The 15931-nt window shown below is 28.7% G+C and overlaps 3 protein-coding genes across 6 annotated transcripts; 1 reads left to right on the top strand and 2 right to left on the bottom strand.

Annotated features, from left to right (window-relative positions):
- Positions 1-729: 729 nt before the first annotated feature.
- Mettl4 (Methyltransferase like 4) lies at positions 730-2751 on the bottom strand. Its single transcript, XM_035874179.2, has 5 exons — positions 2256-2751; positions 1794-2158; positions 1330-1504; positions 1072-1240; positions 730-1003 (listed from the first exon to the last, which is right to left on the bottom strand). The coding sequence occupies exons 1-5, from the start codon at positions 2508-2510 to the stop codon at positions 828-830; spliced, it is 1140 nt and encodes a 379-aa protein (XP_035730072.1). The 5' UTR covers positions 2511-2751; the 3' UTR covers positions 730-827.
- A 161-nt stretch (positions 2752-2912) lies between these two features.
- LOC118445138 (uncharacterized) lies at positions 2913-11008 on the top strand. Of its 3 annotated transcripts, none has more exons than XM_035874171.2 (8): positions 2913-3055; positions 3261-3457; positions 3541-3723; positions 3801-4040; positions 4113-4160; positions 4232-10362; positions 10442-10561; positions 10772-11008. In XM_035874171.2, exons 1-8 carry the CDS (start codon positions 3036-3038, stop codon positions 10904-10906), a joined length of 7074 nt encoding a protein of 2357 aa, XP_035730064.2. In that variant the 5' UTR covers positions 2913-3035; the 3' UTR covers positions 10907-11008. The 3 variants fall into 3 exon arrangements, with proteins under 3 accessions (XP_035730064.2, XP_035730066.2, XP_035730065.2); XM_035874173.2 differs by having other exon boundaries at positions 2918-3055; positions 3266-3457; XM_035874172.2 differs by having other exon boundaries at positions 2919-3055; positions 3244-3457.
- A 307-nt stretch (positions 11009-11315) lies between these two features.
- Positions 11316-15930, bottom strand: LOC118445161 (uncharacterized). Of its 2 annotated transcripts, none has more exons than XM_035874219.2 (6): positions 15786-15930; positions 13744-13847; positions 13632-13662; positions 13383-13554; positions 13213-13299; positions 11316-13002 (listed from the first exon to the last, which is right to left on the bottom strand). In XM_035874219.2, the coding sequence occupies exons 1-6, from the start codon at positions 15821-15823 to the stop codon at positions 11494-11496; spliced, it is 1941 nt and encodes a 646-aa protein (XP_035730112.1). In that variant the 5' UTR covers positions 15824-15930; the 3' UTR covers positions 11316-11493. The 2 variants fall into 2 exon arrangements, with proteins under 2 accessions (XP_035730112.1, XP_035730113.1); XM_035874220.2 differs by lacking the exon at positions 15786-15930 and adding an exon at positions 14072-14308.
- Position 15931: the final 1 nt, after the last annotated feature.

The following is a 15931-nucleotide window of genomic DNA, read 5'->3' as shown; positions in this document are numbered from 1 at the left end:
AGTAGTATCGATCCAGATCTCACCACGAGGAGGTTACTGCATGTGAAGATCCATGGGCTTTAACGGTGACTACTCTTTTATACTATTATTACTATTGCTATTATATAAATAGCAAAGTAAAGCAACGTGATGAATGTTGCTACACGAGAATTCAGATTTCAAAGGCTAAAATTGTAGACCTGAGCGTTACCATATATTCGGCAACCAATTTGCGCATAGCTCGACTGTTACAACATTGCAAGTTTCAATCATCATTATTGAGCATGACCAGTCGTTTATGACAAGTTACAAGTCCAATTTTATCTAAAATTAGACTGTGTAGTATTATTTAAATATTAGTTTATTTAATTTTGCGTACTTTCATATTGTTTAAATAAGTATAAAATTAGCGATAACATTAAGTTTTAAGTTTTCACGTTTAGAAAAAGAGAGCTTCGATGTTTACTCGTCGGAATGCAAAAGATTCCGAATGCAAAATTTAACTGTATTGAAATATGAAATTACAATTATTTTACATTTAAAGCGTTTTTCGAGCTATGTAATGTTTAAGTGAACGTACTATAATATTATAAAGCTTTTTCATAAATTTGAAAAAGCCATGTTTAGCCATCTTTAAAATGAAATCTTATTCATCAAAATCGGCTTAGAAAGATGTCTAAATCGTTGGCGAAAACCGTTATAAAATCAAGGATGATGAATAGCCATAATTCAGAAATAAATAATTTATATATAATAAAAGTTTATATCACATTTGTTTAATTGCATAAATAGCTAGTAGTTACAATAATAATTACAGTTAATACATTTTGTTATAAGTGTCAACTACTTCAGTCCACACTTTCTGTGGCATCTTTATTATTTTTAACATGTTCTAAAATTGTATATAGAGACAGATCTTGAAATTTTAACACTTCTAATCCCCAACTTGTCCATCCAGGCAATAAATATCTAGCAAACATTTCTAAACACTTTGGTTCGCTAGGCAAATATTCTTTTATAACTTCTAAAATATTAGCATAATATAAATTATTTTATAAAACATTTATATTTTAAATGTATCATAGTACTCACCTATAAGAGGTGGTTTATGTGAATGTACAGCACTTGGTACACTGATAATTAATTTACTATCAGGAATATTAACATTAACATCAGATGCACATCCTAATATTATTAACTCATAAGGCTGCTTTCCAGGTGTAGAAGTAAAATTACAAATTGTATTACCCATTTGAGTTACCTGGAATTTTTTGAAGTTCTAATATTTTCTTACTTATTGAAATATTAAATATGTTTAGTTTCATATTGTGAAACTAGCATTAAACTTACTTTGACCCAATACCATTTTGCTTTGTATGTAACTCCCCATGAAGGAAATATTTCATTAAAAATACTATGTAAATGACTTGGTGCATTAGTACACCAAATTGCTACAATACCGCTTGAACATAATAATTTCCCAACTGGTATCTTGACTAATTCTTCATTGTACATCATTTGGTAGCTGTTATAAAGACGTTAAATAAAATTTTGGCAAGTTATAAGATATTATAAAGGATGTTAAATTATTGCTATAATAAAAAAACATTTATACAATATACGAATAGTACACGATCAATGCTCAACAGTGATTTTTACGATGAATAGTTGCATCTAAAATCTTATTTACCGATCTGTTCATAAAACTGAGAACAGGATAAATATATATACTAGTATATAAATTGCTTGTTCTCATTAAAAGTGCTGAGATATTTCTTTTTTTTACTGGTTTATACTGAACCATACAAGATCACCTAGCTTCTACAGATTTGCTCTTTTTTCTTCTTATGGACTTGTTCCACCATGGAGGATCCAATAGTACAAAATCATACTGATTGTTCAGCTCCATCTTCTGCATCATGTTTCTTACATCATAACAATAAAAGCTACACTTTTTTGGAAATACATATTTCTTATACTGTGCCTCCCATATAATGGCTACATCAGAATTATTATAACCGTGTAAGTTTTCTAATCTTTGATGAAAAGTGTCAGAGTAAACTTTCTCTGATGTCGAACGTGCGGCTTCATTATTATCAATTAGAATATTATCACAGAATAATCCATTTAATTTGGCAGAGGATATCAATTTGTTGAATGCTTGCTGGATAAAACTTATCTATAAAAAAACATATCTCCTTTAATTAAAAGATAATAAATAGCAATCATCTCTTACAAATAATGTTTTTTCTTATATTAAAATAATTTTAGTCTACTTCGTCTAAATGGTCCTGCGGAAGAAGTTTATTTCGTTTTCGTTTCCTAGTTTTATTTGGCAAAGGATTTGTTTCATCTTGCATAGAACGAGCTATCTGATTTTGTCTCAAATATTGCGAATTAATTTCAAACAACATATTATTAAATGTCAGAGAATGCAATCCAGTTTTTGTGGTAACACTTTTATAAACATTATTAAGATATTCTAAATGGGAAATAATCCAACCATCCGTACTAGAAAAAACTATGCTCATAATTAATTCTTCAGTGAACACAAATATATCTTTTACAACTTAATTGTACACATTTTTATAACTCTTAATATATTAAAACTGTTTTTATAAAATTGTAACTAATAATACAATTTTACGAATAAGAGAGAGCAACCACAATCGTGGTACTAATTCGTACAAACTCGTACTAATTCGTACAAACAGAAATTTTAGTCTATTTTAGTTACGCCCCACCCTTTTACTAGTAGCGTTGTAAACCTATAATTTTTGTTATATTTTAAGTATGTACATTTTACATCTATCAGATGTCGCCACATTTGTAAACCGTGCTGCCATCTGAAACTTCGATCTGAAATCTTTGATCTTACGGTCAAAAGAATGGAGTAGAATGTAAAACCGGTTGGAGCCCATCTGGGGCCAGCTCAAGTATCGAGATGTCGAAGTTTCAAAATAAATTTATTTGAAGTCATAATGTGGATAATAAGTGATATTTTGACGCTTCCCAAGGTGCGTCATTTTTATTAAACGATGTCAAGAAGATAAATTATGCCTCGAAAAGAAAACACGTAAGTTTCTGTCAAGTTTCGATCTAACCATTCTATATATCAAAAAAAAGTTTCTTGTCCCGCAGGAAATTATATGGAAAAATTGACGACGTTATAAATTAGTAATGAACATTGAAATTATGTGTTAATGATTTACAAGAATTTAAAAATTAATTTTTATTGATAGTCATAACAAAGTTGTTCTTCAGATTAATAATTGTTTTAGCAAAGCTAAAACATGGGAGCGAGACAGACGAAAACGAATGAATACATATTTCAAGACCTTAGCAGATCTCTTACCTCCACATCAAGAAGGTCGCAAGCGCAACAAAGTTGATATATTGATACATGCATCAAAATATATCAAAGATCTTCATGTTCGTACAGAAGAATTATTCTTTGCTCATGCATCAGAAGCTCACAGTATGTATAAATATAATTGTAATACTATCGTATAAAAATGTTGTCAAGTTAAAAATAAATATTATCTTTTATTTTTTCTATAGAAGAAGAACTAGCACGTTTGAAAAAACTTGTAACGCTACTATTTTCACGAACACAATTACTTTCAACTTTGCTTCAAGAAGCTGGAATATCTGTACCTGCAGAACCAGCTTTAGAAAGGATATCTCCATTAAAATGGTCGAACAAGATTAATGTAGAAGATGTAGAAAAATATTTTACAAAAGGTACGTAACGTATGAATTATTATTATTTTTTTTTTATTATATTTTATCTAGAATCTTAGAAAATCTCTATTTCTTAGAAAAAACTTCTGAGAAAAAGAAAGAAAAATCTGCAGACAGTAAAGTGCCTTTAAATAAGAAATCTCCATCCCAAACATCTTCAAAAAAAGTTTTGGATGAATCCAATATTTCTAAAAATTCCTCTATTGAAAATCAGGAAAATCGTTTGAATTGTGTGAATAATAAAGATAATGATTCAAATAATTTAGGCAATGATTCACAAATTGAATGCAGAGAGAATAATGTTCAAATTGAAAAAGGTAATTTTTTATAATATTAAATAAATTAATTTCGATATAAAGACATTTTTATAAGTAATTTTTATAATCTAGGTGAAATTTCCAAAAGTTTTGGAAACAACAGACAGACTATAAAAAATGGTAATGATATTTGTGTGTATATAATTTTCAATCATTTTTATTTTATAATAAAATAATATATCTCTTTACAGCTATACGAAAAATAGAAAACCGGAAAAAAATTAAAAAGAAATTCAAAATAAAAGATACTAAGAAGCCTTCATCCATATGTATAAATAATTCTGTAACAAATTTAACACCAAATACTTTAATTTTATCAGGTGGAAAATTGGTACCCTTAGTAACACCCATGACTTCTTTAACATCTAATATTATAGTCAATACACAACCACAATCAGTAAATCCGATAATTCTTAGTAATGCTCAACAAAGTCAAATGATTGTCATGCAGCCTTTAACAAATCACGTACAAAATTCTGTTGTTTCTATTCGAAAGCAAGGTGTAATAAATACCATGCAGAAGGTTACTTTAAATACAATGTCGAACATTAGATCAAATTTGGTTGTAGATTCGCAAAATTGGGCGTCTAATGTAAAAAATATAATTAATTCTACACGAATAGGTGGTCATAAAGGTATTTTACCAAAAGGAAAAGAAGTTACTAAAACAACTATGACTTATAAAGTTCCTATTCCAGCAATTCATAAAGAGAAAGTAGACAAATATAAAGAAAGCTCTAACCGTAAAGAATCTGAAGGAAAATCTAAAATTAATAAAAATAATGTCAAAAGCATTAAAAATACACCACTTACAGAAGAAACAACAACAGAAAAAATTGTTAAAGAAAAAAGTACACAGTGTTTTAGTGATAATGTGTCTAGTGAAAAAATACCATATAAACGATGTTTAAGCATTGAAAATATATCTTCTGATGAACCTGAAGACAAAAAGCGAAAAGGAGATGATATAGATACTATAACGGTATCTAGTTCGACTATTACGAATTTTACAGCGACATGCAAATCTATTGAAAGCTTGAAGCATGTCATAGAAAAAATTGGAGAAAATTCAAATGAGATCCAAGAAAAAGATCATACACCTGTAATAAAACATGGTGAAATTATTACAGAATCAAATATTACAAATTCAAATTCATTATCACCTAATAACACAGCCATTGAAAATATTCCTGATTCTTCTGAACCAATAGTTAATATGAATTCGAATTATTCACATAATGAAGAGAAACCTGTACAAAATAAAATTATATCGCCACAAGGTTCCCCAAGCAATACTTCTTCTGAATTAAATGGAACAAATGATGCAATGATGTCAACTTCACCTACAACTGGATATGATATTCCTGTAGACAACGAAGTAGAAAAAATTGTCAATACTAAAGAATCTTCAAATACAAAATCAACCTTACCTGAAGTTGCTGAAACAGTACAAAGTGCAGTAGAATCGGAAAGAATAAAAGAAGTATGTAACTTAGGTACACAATTCGATAGTCTTTTACGTGTAAATGCTAAAGGCCCTGAAATGTTAGAAGGAACAGTAAATTTAGAAAGTAATAAGATTATTTTAAATTTGGATACAAATACAACCACAGCGATGAAACCTGAAGCAAGTACAGCCATTATTCAAACATCAGCAATAACAACATCAACTTCATTAAATTCTGTAAATATTCAGAATGATGATATAAAATTGGTTAGATCATCAAAAGAAGATATATCCAAATGTTTACCATACAATGCAGATAATAGTTTCATTCCAATTAATAGTAGAACAGAAGCACTTCATTCTGATTTATCAAATGATATATTTGCTTCTCTGCAAGTACCTTCTAATTCACATAATACAGAGTCAATATCACCTACAGCAGCTTTCTTAATGGCATTTCCATTAGTGTCATCCTTAAATGGAAAAACTGAAGTTCTTGATGAAGAAATGAAAGAAGATTTTAAATATCATAGTCAAACACCACCTATGCTTTTACAAATTGGTAGTATGGAACCAAATAGTTTCAAAGTTAGAGTATCAACATCTCCAATGTTTGAAACAGTGACTGAGAAATGTTTGAAACCAACATGTGAGAACAAAAAAGATATTGTTACGTCTACAAGTGTGAATATTCATTCGGAAATCATGCTTCCTATTGTCTGTACATCAACAACAAGAGCTGTACCAAAGATTGTAAGTGAGGAAACACTTAAAGAGCCATATAAAATGATACAATCTACATTACCACCAGTTTTAGAAAAATCGACAGATTTAACAAATTCTTTTTCTCATGCATCTTCTACATATTCTAATGTAAATTCATCACCGGTTACATCAAATACTACTTGTACAAATAAAGATTGTCAGAAACAGACAACTACAGTATTTCAAAATAACACAGAATCTATTGCAACTGAAAATACGGTATCTCAGGCACATATCACTGCCACTTCAATAATAAATAAAAATATTGACAGAAATCCTGTCATACGAACTTCAGATTATAATAATGTTCAGTATTCTGATACACAAAGTTTTTTGCCAAATTATCCAACTATAGCAAATAGCAACCAAAGAACACTGCAACAAAATACATCTACTTTTATGGATACATCTACAGCAGAAGATTCAGGTACCATCGGATCATCGCGAAATATCATGAGTGATATATCCCAGATGTCACTTGCCTCTTGCCTCAATAATATTACAACCACGACTACTTCATCATCTACAAGCTTGGTGTCATTACAAACTGATTATACACCACAAATAAAAGACAAAGATTCACAAGAACGTCAGCATGCAGCTTATGTAGCTCAGAATAAAGAATCTCTTATTGATACTACATTGGTACCTAATCATCGTCTTGATTATACTGAAGTTCATGAGTCGCTTCCTACAGCATCTCAAAATTTACAACAAAATTATCCAGCACATACAAAGGATCCATCAACTCCAATTCTTTCTTCTCAGGGAATGCAATCTGTTTATAATACACATACAAAAGAATCAAATTGCATTGATGTATCACATAATTCGCAACAGACATTTGAGATTCATCAGAAAGATCATATGGATCAGCATTCTCATACTGAATATTGCAAGGATCAGACCAAAAATTTACCATGTAAAAATTCTATATCATTTTCTTCAGGAAATGAAAATGAGCGTTCATCTCATAATCAAAGTTATACGAAATTAAATAAAGATTCTAATAATGAAAACAATAACAACATAGAACAAGGTACAAAATTAAATACTGTCTTAGGATCAAAACAGCAAGAACATTCTGATGAAAGACGTGATACGAATTATGTATCTACAAAAAAAGTCGATATTGATCCATTTGGACAAACATTTTCATATGGAGTAAAATCATCAATAAGTACACAACCAGATCAAACTGATGTAAATCCAAATGTTGTTACAATGTTTCAAGAAAAACATAACTCCTCAAATTATACTCCTTTTTCTAATAAAGACATTAAAAAAGTGAATACCAATACAACCAATACTATATCAAGTAAATCTCTTATTCAAGATACACCTACATTGCTTTATACTCAACAGCAAATGCCTTCCTTTGTTGCAACATCGAATTATGAACAGAGTACTATTACAGACAATCATACAAAATCAATGACAACGGTTGCTCATAATTCATCCAATTTCAGTATCCTTTCATGGACAACATTTTCACCAGTTGGTGGATGTGGTAATAATAATCCACAATTTGAACAGGGATCTCATCCGAATGATAATACAGACGGAAAAACGATTTGTGAAAATTATAATTATGTCTCTTTGCACAAAGAAAATTCAGGCTTTTCTGATGTTTTAACAACTGATACTTATTCAACTCATCCAAATGTGAGTGGCATTGACAAATTAAGAATGAAATCAGATGTAGATACACAAAAACCACCCTTTGCAGATGCTTCAAAAAATAGAAACGTACAATCTACTGCATCATCATCAACAACAAAACAAAATCGTTTGCAAAATCAGACTCAAACATCAAATAATAATGATTATAAATTTAGTACTGAGAATAAAAGTAAATCAAAATATGAAATAAATTCAGATTATATACAAACAGAATATTCCAGCATAAGTGAGCAAACACAACAAACGTCTCAACAACATGGACAAAAAAATCATCAAAGCTTAACTGCTAAACAGGATAAATCAACATATCCAATATCGAGCTATGATTCACATATTAATTTTGATGTACCAGAAATTAGTACGCAATTAAAGTATTCTATTGAAACTTATGTCGGAGCTAATTTTAAATATGTTGATAAAATACAACAACATGGTCAACATAGATATCAACTTTTAAATCAAACTCAGGTTCCTTCGTTACAACAAGGAAGTACTACTTACAATAGTGATGTGAACAAACACAGACAGCAGCAACAAAGTAGCAACAAATTAAAAAATAATCAACAACAACATACAATTAGAGCTCCGGTAAATTGGATGATGACACCAGAATTTAAACATAATACAAGTATCACAGATATTATTTTTCCACCAATTGGTAAAGAATTGGAATTTTGTCAAAATAATCTTTTTACTCAAACTCCATCTTATAATCAAAGCACTCCAAATCAATTTTACAATAATTATGATGTTGCAGCACATAGTTTTTCCAATTTGTCAATGTTGCAAAGTGAGCAAAAAAGACCCACCGAGGCATTTTACTCAGAAGAGCAACCCTTTCCCTGGTCACCAACAAAAAATCCTGTTCATAATGTAGAACAGAATCTTGGACAACAAAGTATAAAAGCTATAGATCAACATGCTGTTTCTTCTACATTATCAACATTAGTAAGTGATTTAGACCTAGGAACAAACGTTTCGGAAAAACAAAACTTTTTACTTGGACAAGTACCATCAAGAATTTTGATAGAACAGAATAAAGAATTGATTAGAGATAAAGAAGAAAATGTTCTTGGACGAGATTTTCACACAGTTTTGAGTACACAAAGTGTTCCACATTCAGCGCAAGGATCGTCTTTTTTATCAGTAAGTCAGTTAGTAGAACAAGAAAAGGCAGAAAAAACACAGCAACAACATTACCATTTACACCATCATCATCCACATCAACATCAACATCCTCATCATCATCAACAGCAGCAACAACAGCAGCAGCAGCAGCAGCAACAACAACAGCAACAGCAACAACAACAACAGCAACAACAACAGCAACAACAACAACAGCAACAAACAAATAGAAAGCATCAAAGAAAAAATAATGTAAGTCCTAGAGGTAATAACAAAAGACAAATAGATATTCGGAAACAAACTCCAACAAATGAGCAACTTCATCAAAGACACGAGGAACAAAAAGCATCGAGTCATACATTCTCAGAGCAAGTTTATCAACATCAACAAAAATATCAACAAAATAATGCTTATTGGAGAAGTAGAAACTGTAAAAGTAATTATACAGCAGAAGCATTAATTAGTTCAAATTCTAATATCAATGATGCTAATCATCAAGATAAACACACATCCATAAAGCTTGTTTCTAGTCATTCACAAAATAAATTCCAAAGTAGTCTACCAACCACTGATGCAGTGATGCCACTAAACTATTTTTCAAATACAGATGACAATACAGGATATGGGCAAATGGTTAATCAGAATTTTAATTCTTATACATATTCATCAAATGCTAATATCTATCCCACTTCAACTTTTATTACTAGCATACCAAATACATCTAGCAGTTACATGATGCCATTGCATGAAAATACGGATTATATGGAGGTAAATGCTTTTCTGCTACCAAATACAGCAATAACAACAGCAGCATCTACTTCTACTACTTCAACAATTAATGTATCTACAAGTGCAACTCCACAAAAACATCAAAATTATGGAAAACATCAAAACTGTGATAAACGCTCCTATGCATCAACTGCAAAAAAGGGAAAAAGAAAAGGTATAGATGGGACAATACAAAATATTGAATTCCCTCTTGCTAATATGAATTCATCTCTAGAAGATTATCATCAATCAAATTCATTTTTACCACCTTTGCCACATGCAAATTCTCTTTATCAAAATCATCCACAAACAAACATGTATACAAAGGCTGTAAATAGTTTGCCACCTCCACCACCACCTGTTGCTGGTAATCAAAATGTGCCTACAATAACACCTGCTGGTTTTTCTGTAAATCCAAATATTCCCAGAGTTCGAGTCGTCACAAGTAATTCAGTGACTATGTCTCATCACCCATCTGGAACCAGTCTTACCAATTTTAATTTAAGTACAATTTTTCCTGAAATGAATGACAAAGTAAGTTAATATTATAATTTATTTTAATATGAAATAGTATGTGCATAAGAACCGGTAAATGTATTTTTCTACTTTCTAGATAACTGGGTACAAACCTACAAGCGGTATTCCACCCGGTCCAACTCAACTATCTAATCATGGATCTGTGTCCTATGCACAACGAATAAATTACACAAATTCTTTATGTCACTTACCTCAGGTTAGAGCATTAATGATTATTTTATTTTGTAATAAGTATATTTCTATATTTTATAAAAAATTTTTAAGTTTAACGGTCAAAATGAAAATAAAAGGAATAAATGTTTTATGTATTCAATACACTTTTATAAAATATAAAAAAATGAATTTTTTTTTATTTAATTTGATATATTTTAATCTTAATTCTACATTGCAAAAAATTTCTTTTTAGGTTTCAGAAACTATGCAGTTTAGTAACGACGTTACTTCTGTTACGTCTCGTTCTGCTTCTACTGGTCCAGCTCCTCCACCTCCTCCACCACCACCATTACCACCATCAGGAGTAATACATTATAAAAATGTATAATAATGTTTATAGTTTAGTATTAATTAATCGACGTTATTTTATCAAGTACAAATGTATATATGTAAATAATAATATAGGGAAAAATTAAATTAACGAATTATTCAGAAGAAATTCGATATTTATTTTTTTCCTTTACTTTTTATATATTTACTGTTGAAATAACATCATAAATAAGAAAAGCTATATATATATATAATATATAGCTTTATATATATATAAAGATTATTTTATATAACAAATATAAATTTTCAATTTATTCAATGTTATTTATTTATCATTACAATTATTTCCATTCCAAAAATATCAATATATAAAATTTATTATTTAAGATACTATTAAAGCAAATTACATTACAAATCTTATAAAATGATTTTTATACATATTACATAATATTACATAATACACAATAATTAGTTGTATTTATTTAATTGTTTATTTTTATTCTAGTCAAAGTAAATTATAATTAATATCTATAAGAACTAGCACAATTATGTTATTTTATAAAAATGTAATGACAAATTGATACTATTTTTTATAGAAATATTTATAATACACATCTTTATATATTTATAAATGTACAGTTACAACTACCTCATACTTTCACATGGTGGTTTTAGTGGTATTTTACCTATTACAAATTGGTCTGCCAAATACATAGCCTTTTCATCATCAGTTAAATGTACTTCTTCAGAGTAAATAGTATCATCAATGGCAGTATTTTTTTGTGCAAATGTAAACAGCGATTTCTCATTAGGTTGATTTGTAACAAGCGATTCATTTACTGTGCCATTTGGATTTTGAATTGCACCATTGAAAGATGAATTAGTTTGTTGTGAGATAAATGGATTTGTTGTAGTAGTTGTAACTGTTGTGTTTGTTTGCATAAAGGAAGAAGTAAAACCTCCAAATGAAGGTATAGTAAAAGGAGATGATATGTTTGTGGTACCATTAAAGCTTGTTCCTGTTGTTGCTCCAAACTGTATGGTAGGTGAAGTAACTGTGTTACTTAATGGACTACTTGTATTTGTTATACCAAATGATGGTCTTGCAATGGCATATGTATTCTTAGGATCAATTTGTGAGTTTACTGTACCAAAAGGAATACTAGTTGTAGTTGCTGCTGAGACAAATGAAGTTGCATTTGTTGCTGGAATAATAGGTTGAGCGTTTTGAGGGACTCCAAAGAGGCCTATATTACTCGTAGTTTTTGTAAAAACATTAGTTCCTTGACTTGCAGTACCAAAATTCGATGATGTAATAAATCTACCAAAAATGTTGTCACTAGGCACTTGTGCATCTTTGTTAAATGTTTGACCTCCAAAAATTGATGGAGTAGAATTATTTTGAAATGATCCATTTGCTCCAAATACTAGTGGACTTCCAAATGCTGTAGTAGTTTTTGGCTGTCCAAAAATACTTGTTGAATTAGTAGACAAATTTCCTGACGATGTAGTTGATCCAAAAATAGAATTTGATGTTTGTATAGCGGAAGATTCCCCAAATGGACCAGTAGTAGATGGTTTATTTTCACCAAACAAGGATGTATTTGATTGAGGCGTATAAAATAAAGAATTAGAAGGTACTGCTCCACTATCGAATACCGATGTTGTTGTCTGTGATATACTTGGTCTGGCAAAAACATTAGTTGTTTGAGTGGTAGTACCAAAATTGCTAGGTTGACCAAATACTGTTTGTGATGCTGCACCACCAAAAATAGAATTATTCTGTAGCGGAACTGTACCAAATGCTTGATTATTTTGTCCAGTGCCAAATACAGAAGTATTTCCAGTTTTACCAAATACTGAATTTGAATTAGTTACATTAGGAAATGTCAATGCATTGTTGCCAAAAGTTGAGCTAGCACCAAATAATGATGTTGAGTTATTTGTTCTTACAAATGGAGATGGATTATTTGAAGTACCAAAACTGTTACCAAATGTGTTATTTTGACTTGGTTGAAATGATTTAGTACCAAACACATTAGTAGTTGTAGTACTATTTGGAAGATTTAAGATTAAGGTTTGTGAAGTTGCAAAAGAAAATTTAGATGTATTATTTGTTGTCTCAGTATTATGACCATCACCTAAAATTTTTTTCTTAGAAAAAGAAAAGAAAAAATATTTTTAATTAATAAATGTTTATAATGTATGATTAGACTATGAATGTTTATATAAATATTATCTGCCCAATCAAAAAAAATATATGAGCTTATATCTTTTATAAGAATATATAGTTTTATAAACATCCATAATCTTCATGAACTCTTTAATATAATTATAAATAAAATAATTAATAACATTACTTACTAACATATCTACAGTTTCTTGCGTAGGATTTTTTAAAGCATCACGTTTTGCTTTCATATCTTCACATAATTGTTGATAACGAAGTTTCTTCAAATGAAAATGAAATGACATTATATATTACAATACCAGATTTGTAATAAATCAGTAAATTAATTTTATTTAAAACTTACTGCTTGTTCAACAACACCATTTTTTTGTGCTTGATACATTTCCCATCTAACTTCTTCAGGTGACACATCCTCCATGCCAGGTATATGAGGTCGCTCTTTGAAAGGGGCAAAACATGATAATAACCATTGATTACCCCTCTCTGCAATAAGTACTTCACTTGCAACAACAACCCTAATATTACATTAATTTTCATTAAAAGATATACACACAGTACAAGATTAAAATGTTTTTTTTTTTCTACCACTTACGCTGTAATATTATTTTTATTGTTGGTATTTCCTATGAAAAAAAGAAAAAGAAAAAAAAATTAACTTTATAATCGAAAATGAGTTGAAAAAGAAATTGCAATTTTTTACTCACCAAAAGCGTTAAAATGTTCAAATTGACAATATTGTCCATAACGACAATTGCCCTGACGATAGTACTTACACGCTATCATATTGCACGATATACACAATTCTAACCTATTAACACATACATTGTATACATCTCAAAATATATTAATATACATTTTTCGCATATAAAAGCAATAATAGAAAAAAAATCTTGTAAGATCCAGAGATCGTATTAAAACATCTGTGAGATAATTTAAACTTATAAAAAAAAACAAATTTTTAATTATGCCGTCAAATTTGATTTACGATACAATAACAATACATTAAATATATCAACTTTATTGTTAAATAACCTCTAAAAAAAATCTAAATTTCGATGAATATATTTGTTGGAATATTGGTTAAATATATTACAAATTGTATATACATTTAACCAATATTGCCAACCTATGGATAACAAATTTCTTGAGCACAAGGAGTATAAGCTACTTCTTATATGGTTCATATATAGTATATATGATAATATAGCATATATGATTATTATTTGAACAAGAAAAAAAACAGATAATATTGCATTGTGTTTGTAATTATATTATATAACAAAAAATAAATAATATTAAATTGATGTAATGATATTTATAATATTAACATATTGATAAAACTAAACTTTGTATCAATTATACTTATATTTATAACTTATTTAATATTAATTAATTCGGCGTATTATTTCTTAAAAATTGATAATAAACAATTGAATACATTATATATATAAAATTGAATGTAGACTACATCAATTGATTCTTATTATATGTGATATAATATTTTATAAAGCTTCCTTTGTCAATTTTATCTGTATCATACATAAATTACCTACAAGCATGTAAATAGAAATAGCACATCTGGCATAGATATAATGGATAATTAAAAGTTACAAATTTGGTGTACATAATACATAATCAGTATGTATTCAATATAAACTTTCTAGTAATTTCATTGGACATTGATATATATATATATATATATATATATATATATATATATATATATGTATATATTTCTTAAGTATACAGATAACAAAAATTATCAATAATTATATTATATATTTGTATGATATAATAGTTAATTAATTGATAATTATTTATTCTCTCTTTATTCATCATAAAAAATAAATTGAATCATTTAAAATCATACTTGTCATAGAGGAAACAGAGTAATTGTTAGAATAGAATTTTGAAATGTCATATATCTAGTTAATTAAGACTGGAATGCCTTTTTATTTTGAATATATAATTAATTTATAATTTAAATATCTTTGTATTTTCAACAATATAAAATACATAGTATTATTACAAAATATAATAAACTAAATAATAATCATACGAGACATATGAGAGACATATCATTCTTTAATATCCAATTAATTTAAATGAAGAAGATTAATCTGAATCAGAAATGGGCATGATGTTCTGTACCATTTTCATGCTCTAATGCAATTTCCAGTTGCATGCTAATATCCAAGGCAACAAAAGCTACAACAATTAATACAGGTAGACGAAATCTTGATTTCCATCCTAATTTTAACATAAATATCAATGCACGGTGGAGAATACCACCGCTACCAAGATAAACTGCTGATGTCATTCTGCATGTAACCTTCATACATTTATAACGATTTTGCTATAAAATTGTTATTGTGATTCAAAACATATTTTTATTTTCTTTGCATTGCCCTTTTAAGCTTGCAATACATCTTAATGGATTGTTATTATTATTGAATTCCATCTCACGATACATGCATTCATATTATTGGCATTTATATAATTTAAACTTTTACGAATTGTCCAAAGTGTCACCATTTATGTAGTTAACCAAAGTTCTTGTATATCAATTATTATCAAATTTTTGCCGATTATGCCTGTGATTGTTGTTGCAAATAATATCTGTTTCTTTTTAAAATATTTATAATGTAAGATGAAGAAAAATTTAACTGTAAACTGCAAGAACAAATACTCATATTCCCATATTATTACAGCAATATCACAAAATAAATAAGTTTAAAACACTTACCAATAAAATATGATTAATACATCTTTTCGAAGGATCATTAAATTTTTATAACGAAACAGTGTACAATAATTACATTTATGAACCTCAGATTACTTAAATTCACTATTTTTATTTATACTCCTTATAATTTCAAGATGTTAGCAATC

This window comes from Vespa mandarinia, chromosome 3, assembly GCF_050613455.1.
Source record: "Vespa mandarinia isolate Hongniang chromosome 3, ASM5061345v1, whole genome shotgun sequence".
NCBI lineage: Eukaryota > Metazoa > Arthropoda > Insecta > Hymenoptera > Vespidae > Vespa > Vespa mandarinia.
The sequence above is the reverse complement of the archived record's forward strand: the minus strand, read 5'-3'. Positions and strand labels throughout refer to the sequence as shown.

Bases quoted from the DNA above. Each gene is read 5' to 3' on its own strand.
- LOC118445138 (XM_035874171.2), top strand. From the start codon at position 3,036: ATGCCTCGAAAAGAAAACAC. The intron at 3,458-3,540 runs GTATGTATAAAT...TTTTTTCTATAG, and splicing joins TCATGCATCAGAAGCTCACA to AAGAAGAACTAGCACGTTTG. The intron at 4,041-4,112 runs GTAATTTTTTAT...TTTATAATCTAG, and splicing joins TAATGTTCAAATTGAAAAAG to GTGAAATTTCCAAAAGTTTT.
- LOC118445161 (XM_035874219.2), bottom strand. From the start codon at position 15,823: ATGATCCTTCGAAAAGATGTATTAATCATATTTTATTG. The intron at 13,848-15,785 runs GTAAGTGTTTTA...ATGTGTTAATAG, and splicing joins GTATTAATCATATTTTATTG to GTTAGAATTGTGTATATCGT. The intron at 13,555-13,631 runs GTAAGTGGTAGA...ATGTAATATTAG, and splicing joins AATAAAAATAATATTACAGC to GGTTGTTGTTGCAAGTGAAG.
- Mettl4 (XM_035874179.2), bottom strand. From the start codon at position 2,510: ATGAGCATAGTTTTTTCTAGTACGGATGGTTGGATTATTTCCCATTTA. The intron at 1,505-1,793 runs GTGATCTTGTAT...TCTTTATAACAG, and splicing joins AGCAAATCTGTAGAAGCTAG to CTACCAAATGATGTACAATG. The intron at 1,241-1,329 runs GTAAGTTTAATG...AAAAAATTCCAG, and splicing joins CAAAATGGTATTGGGTCAAA to GTAACTCAAATGGGTAATAC.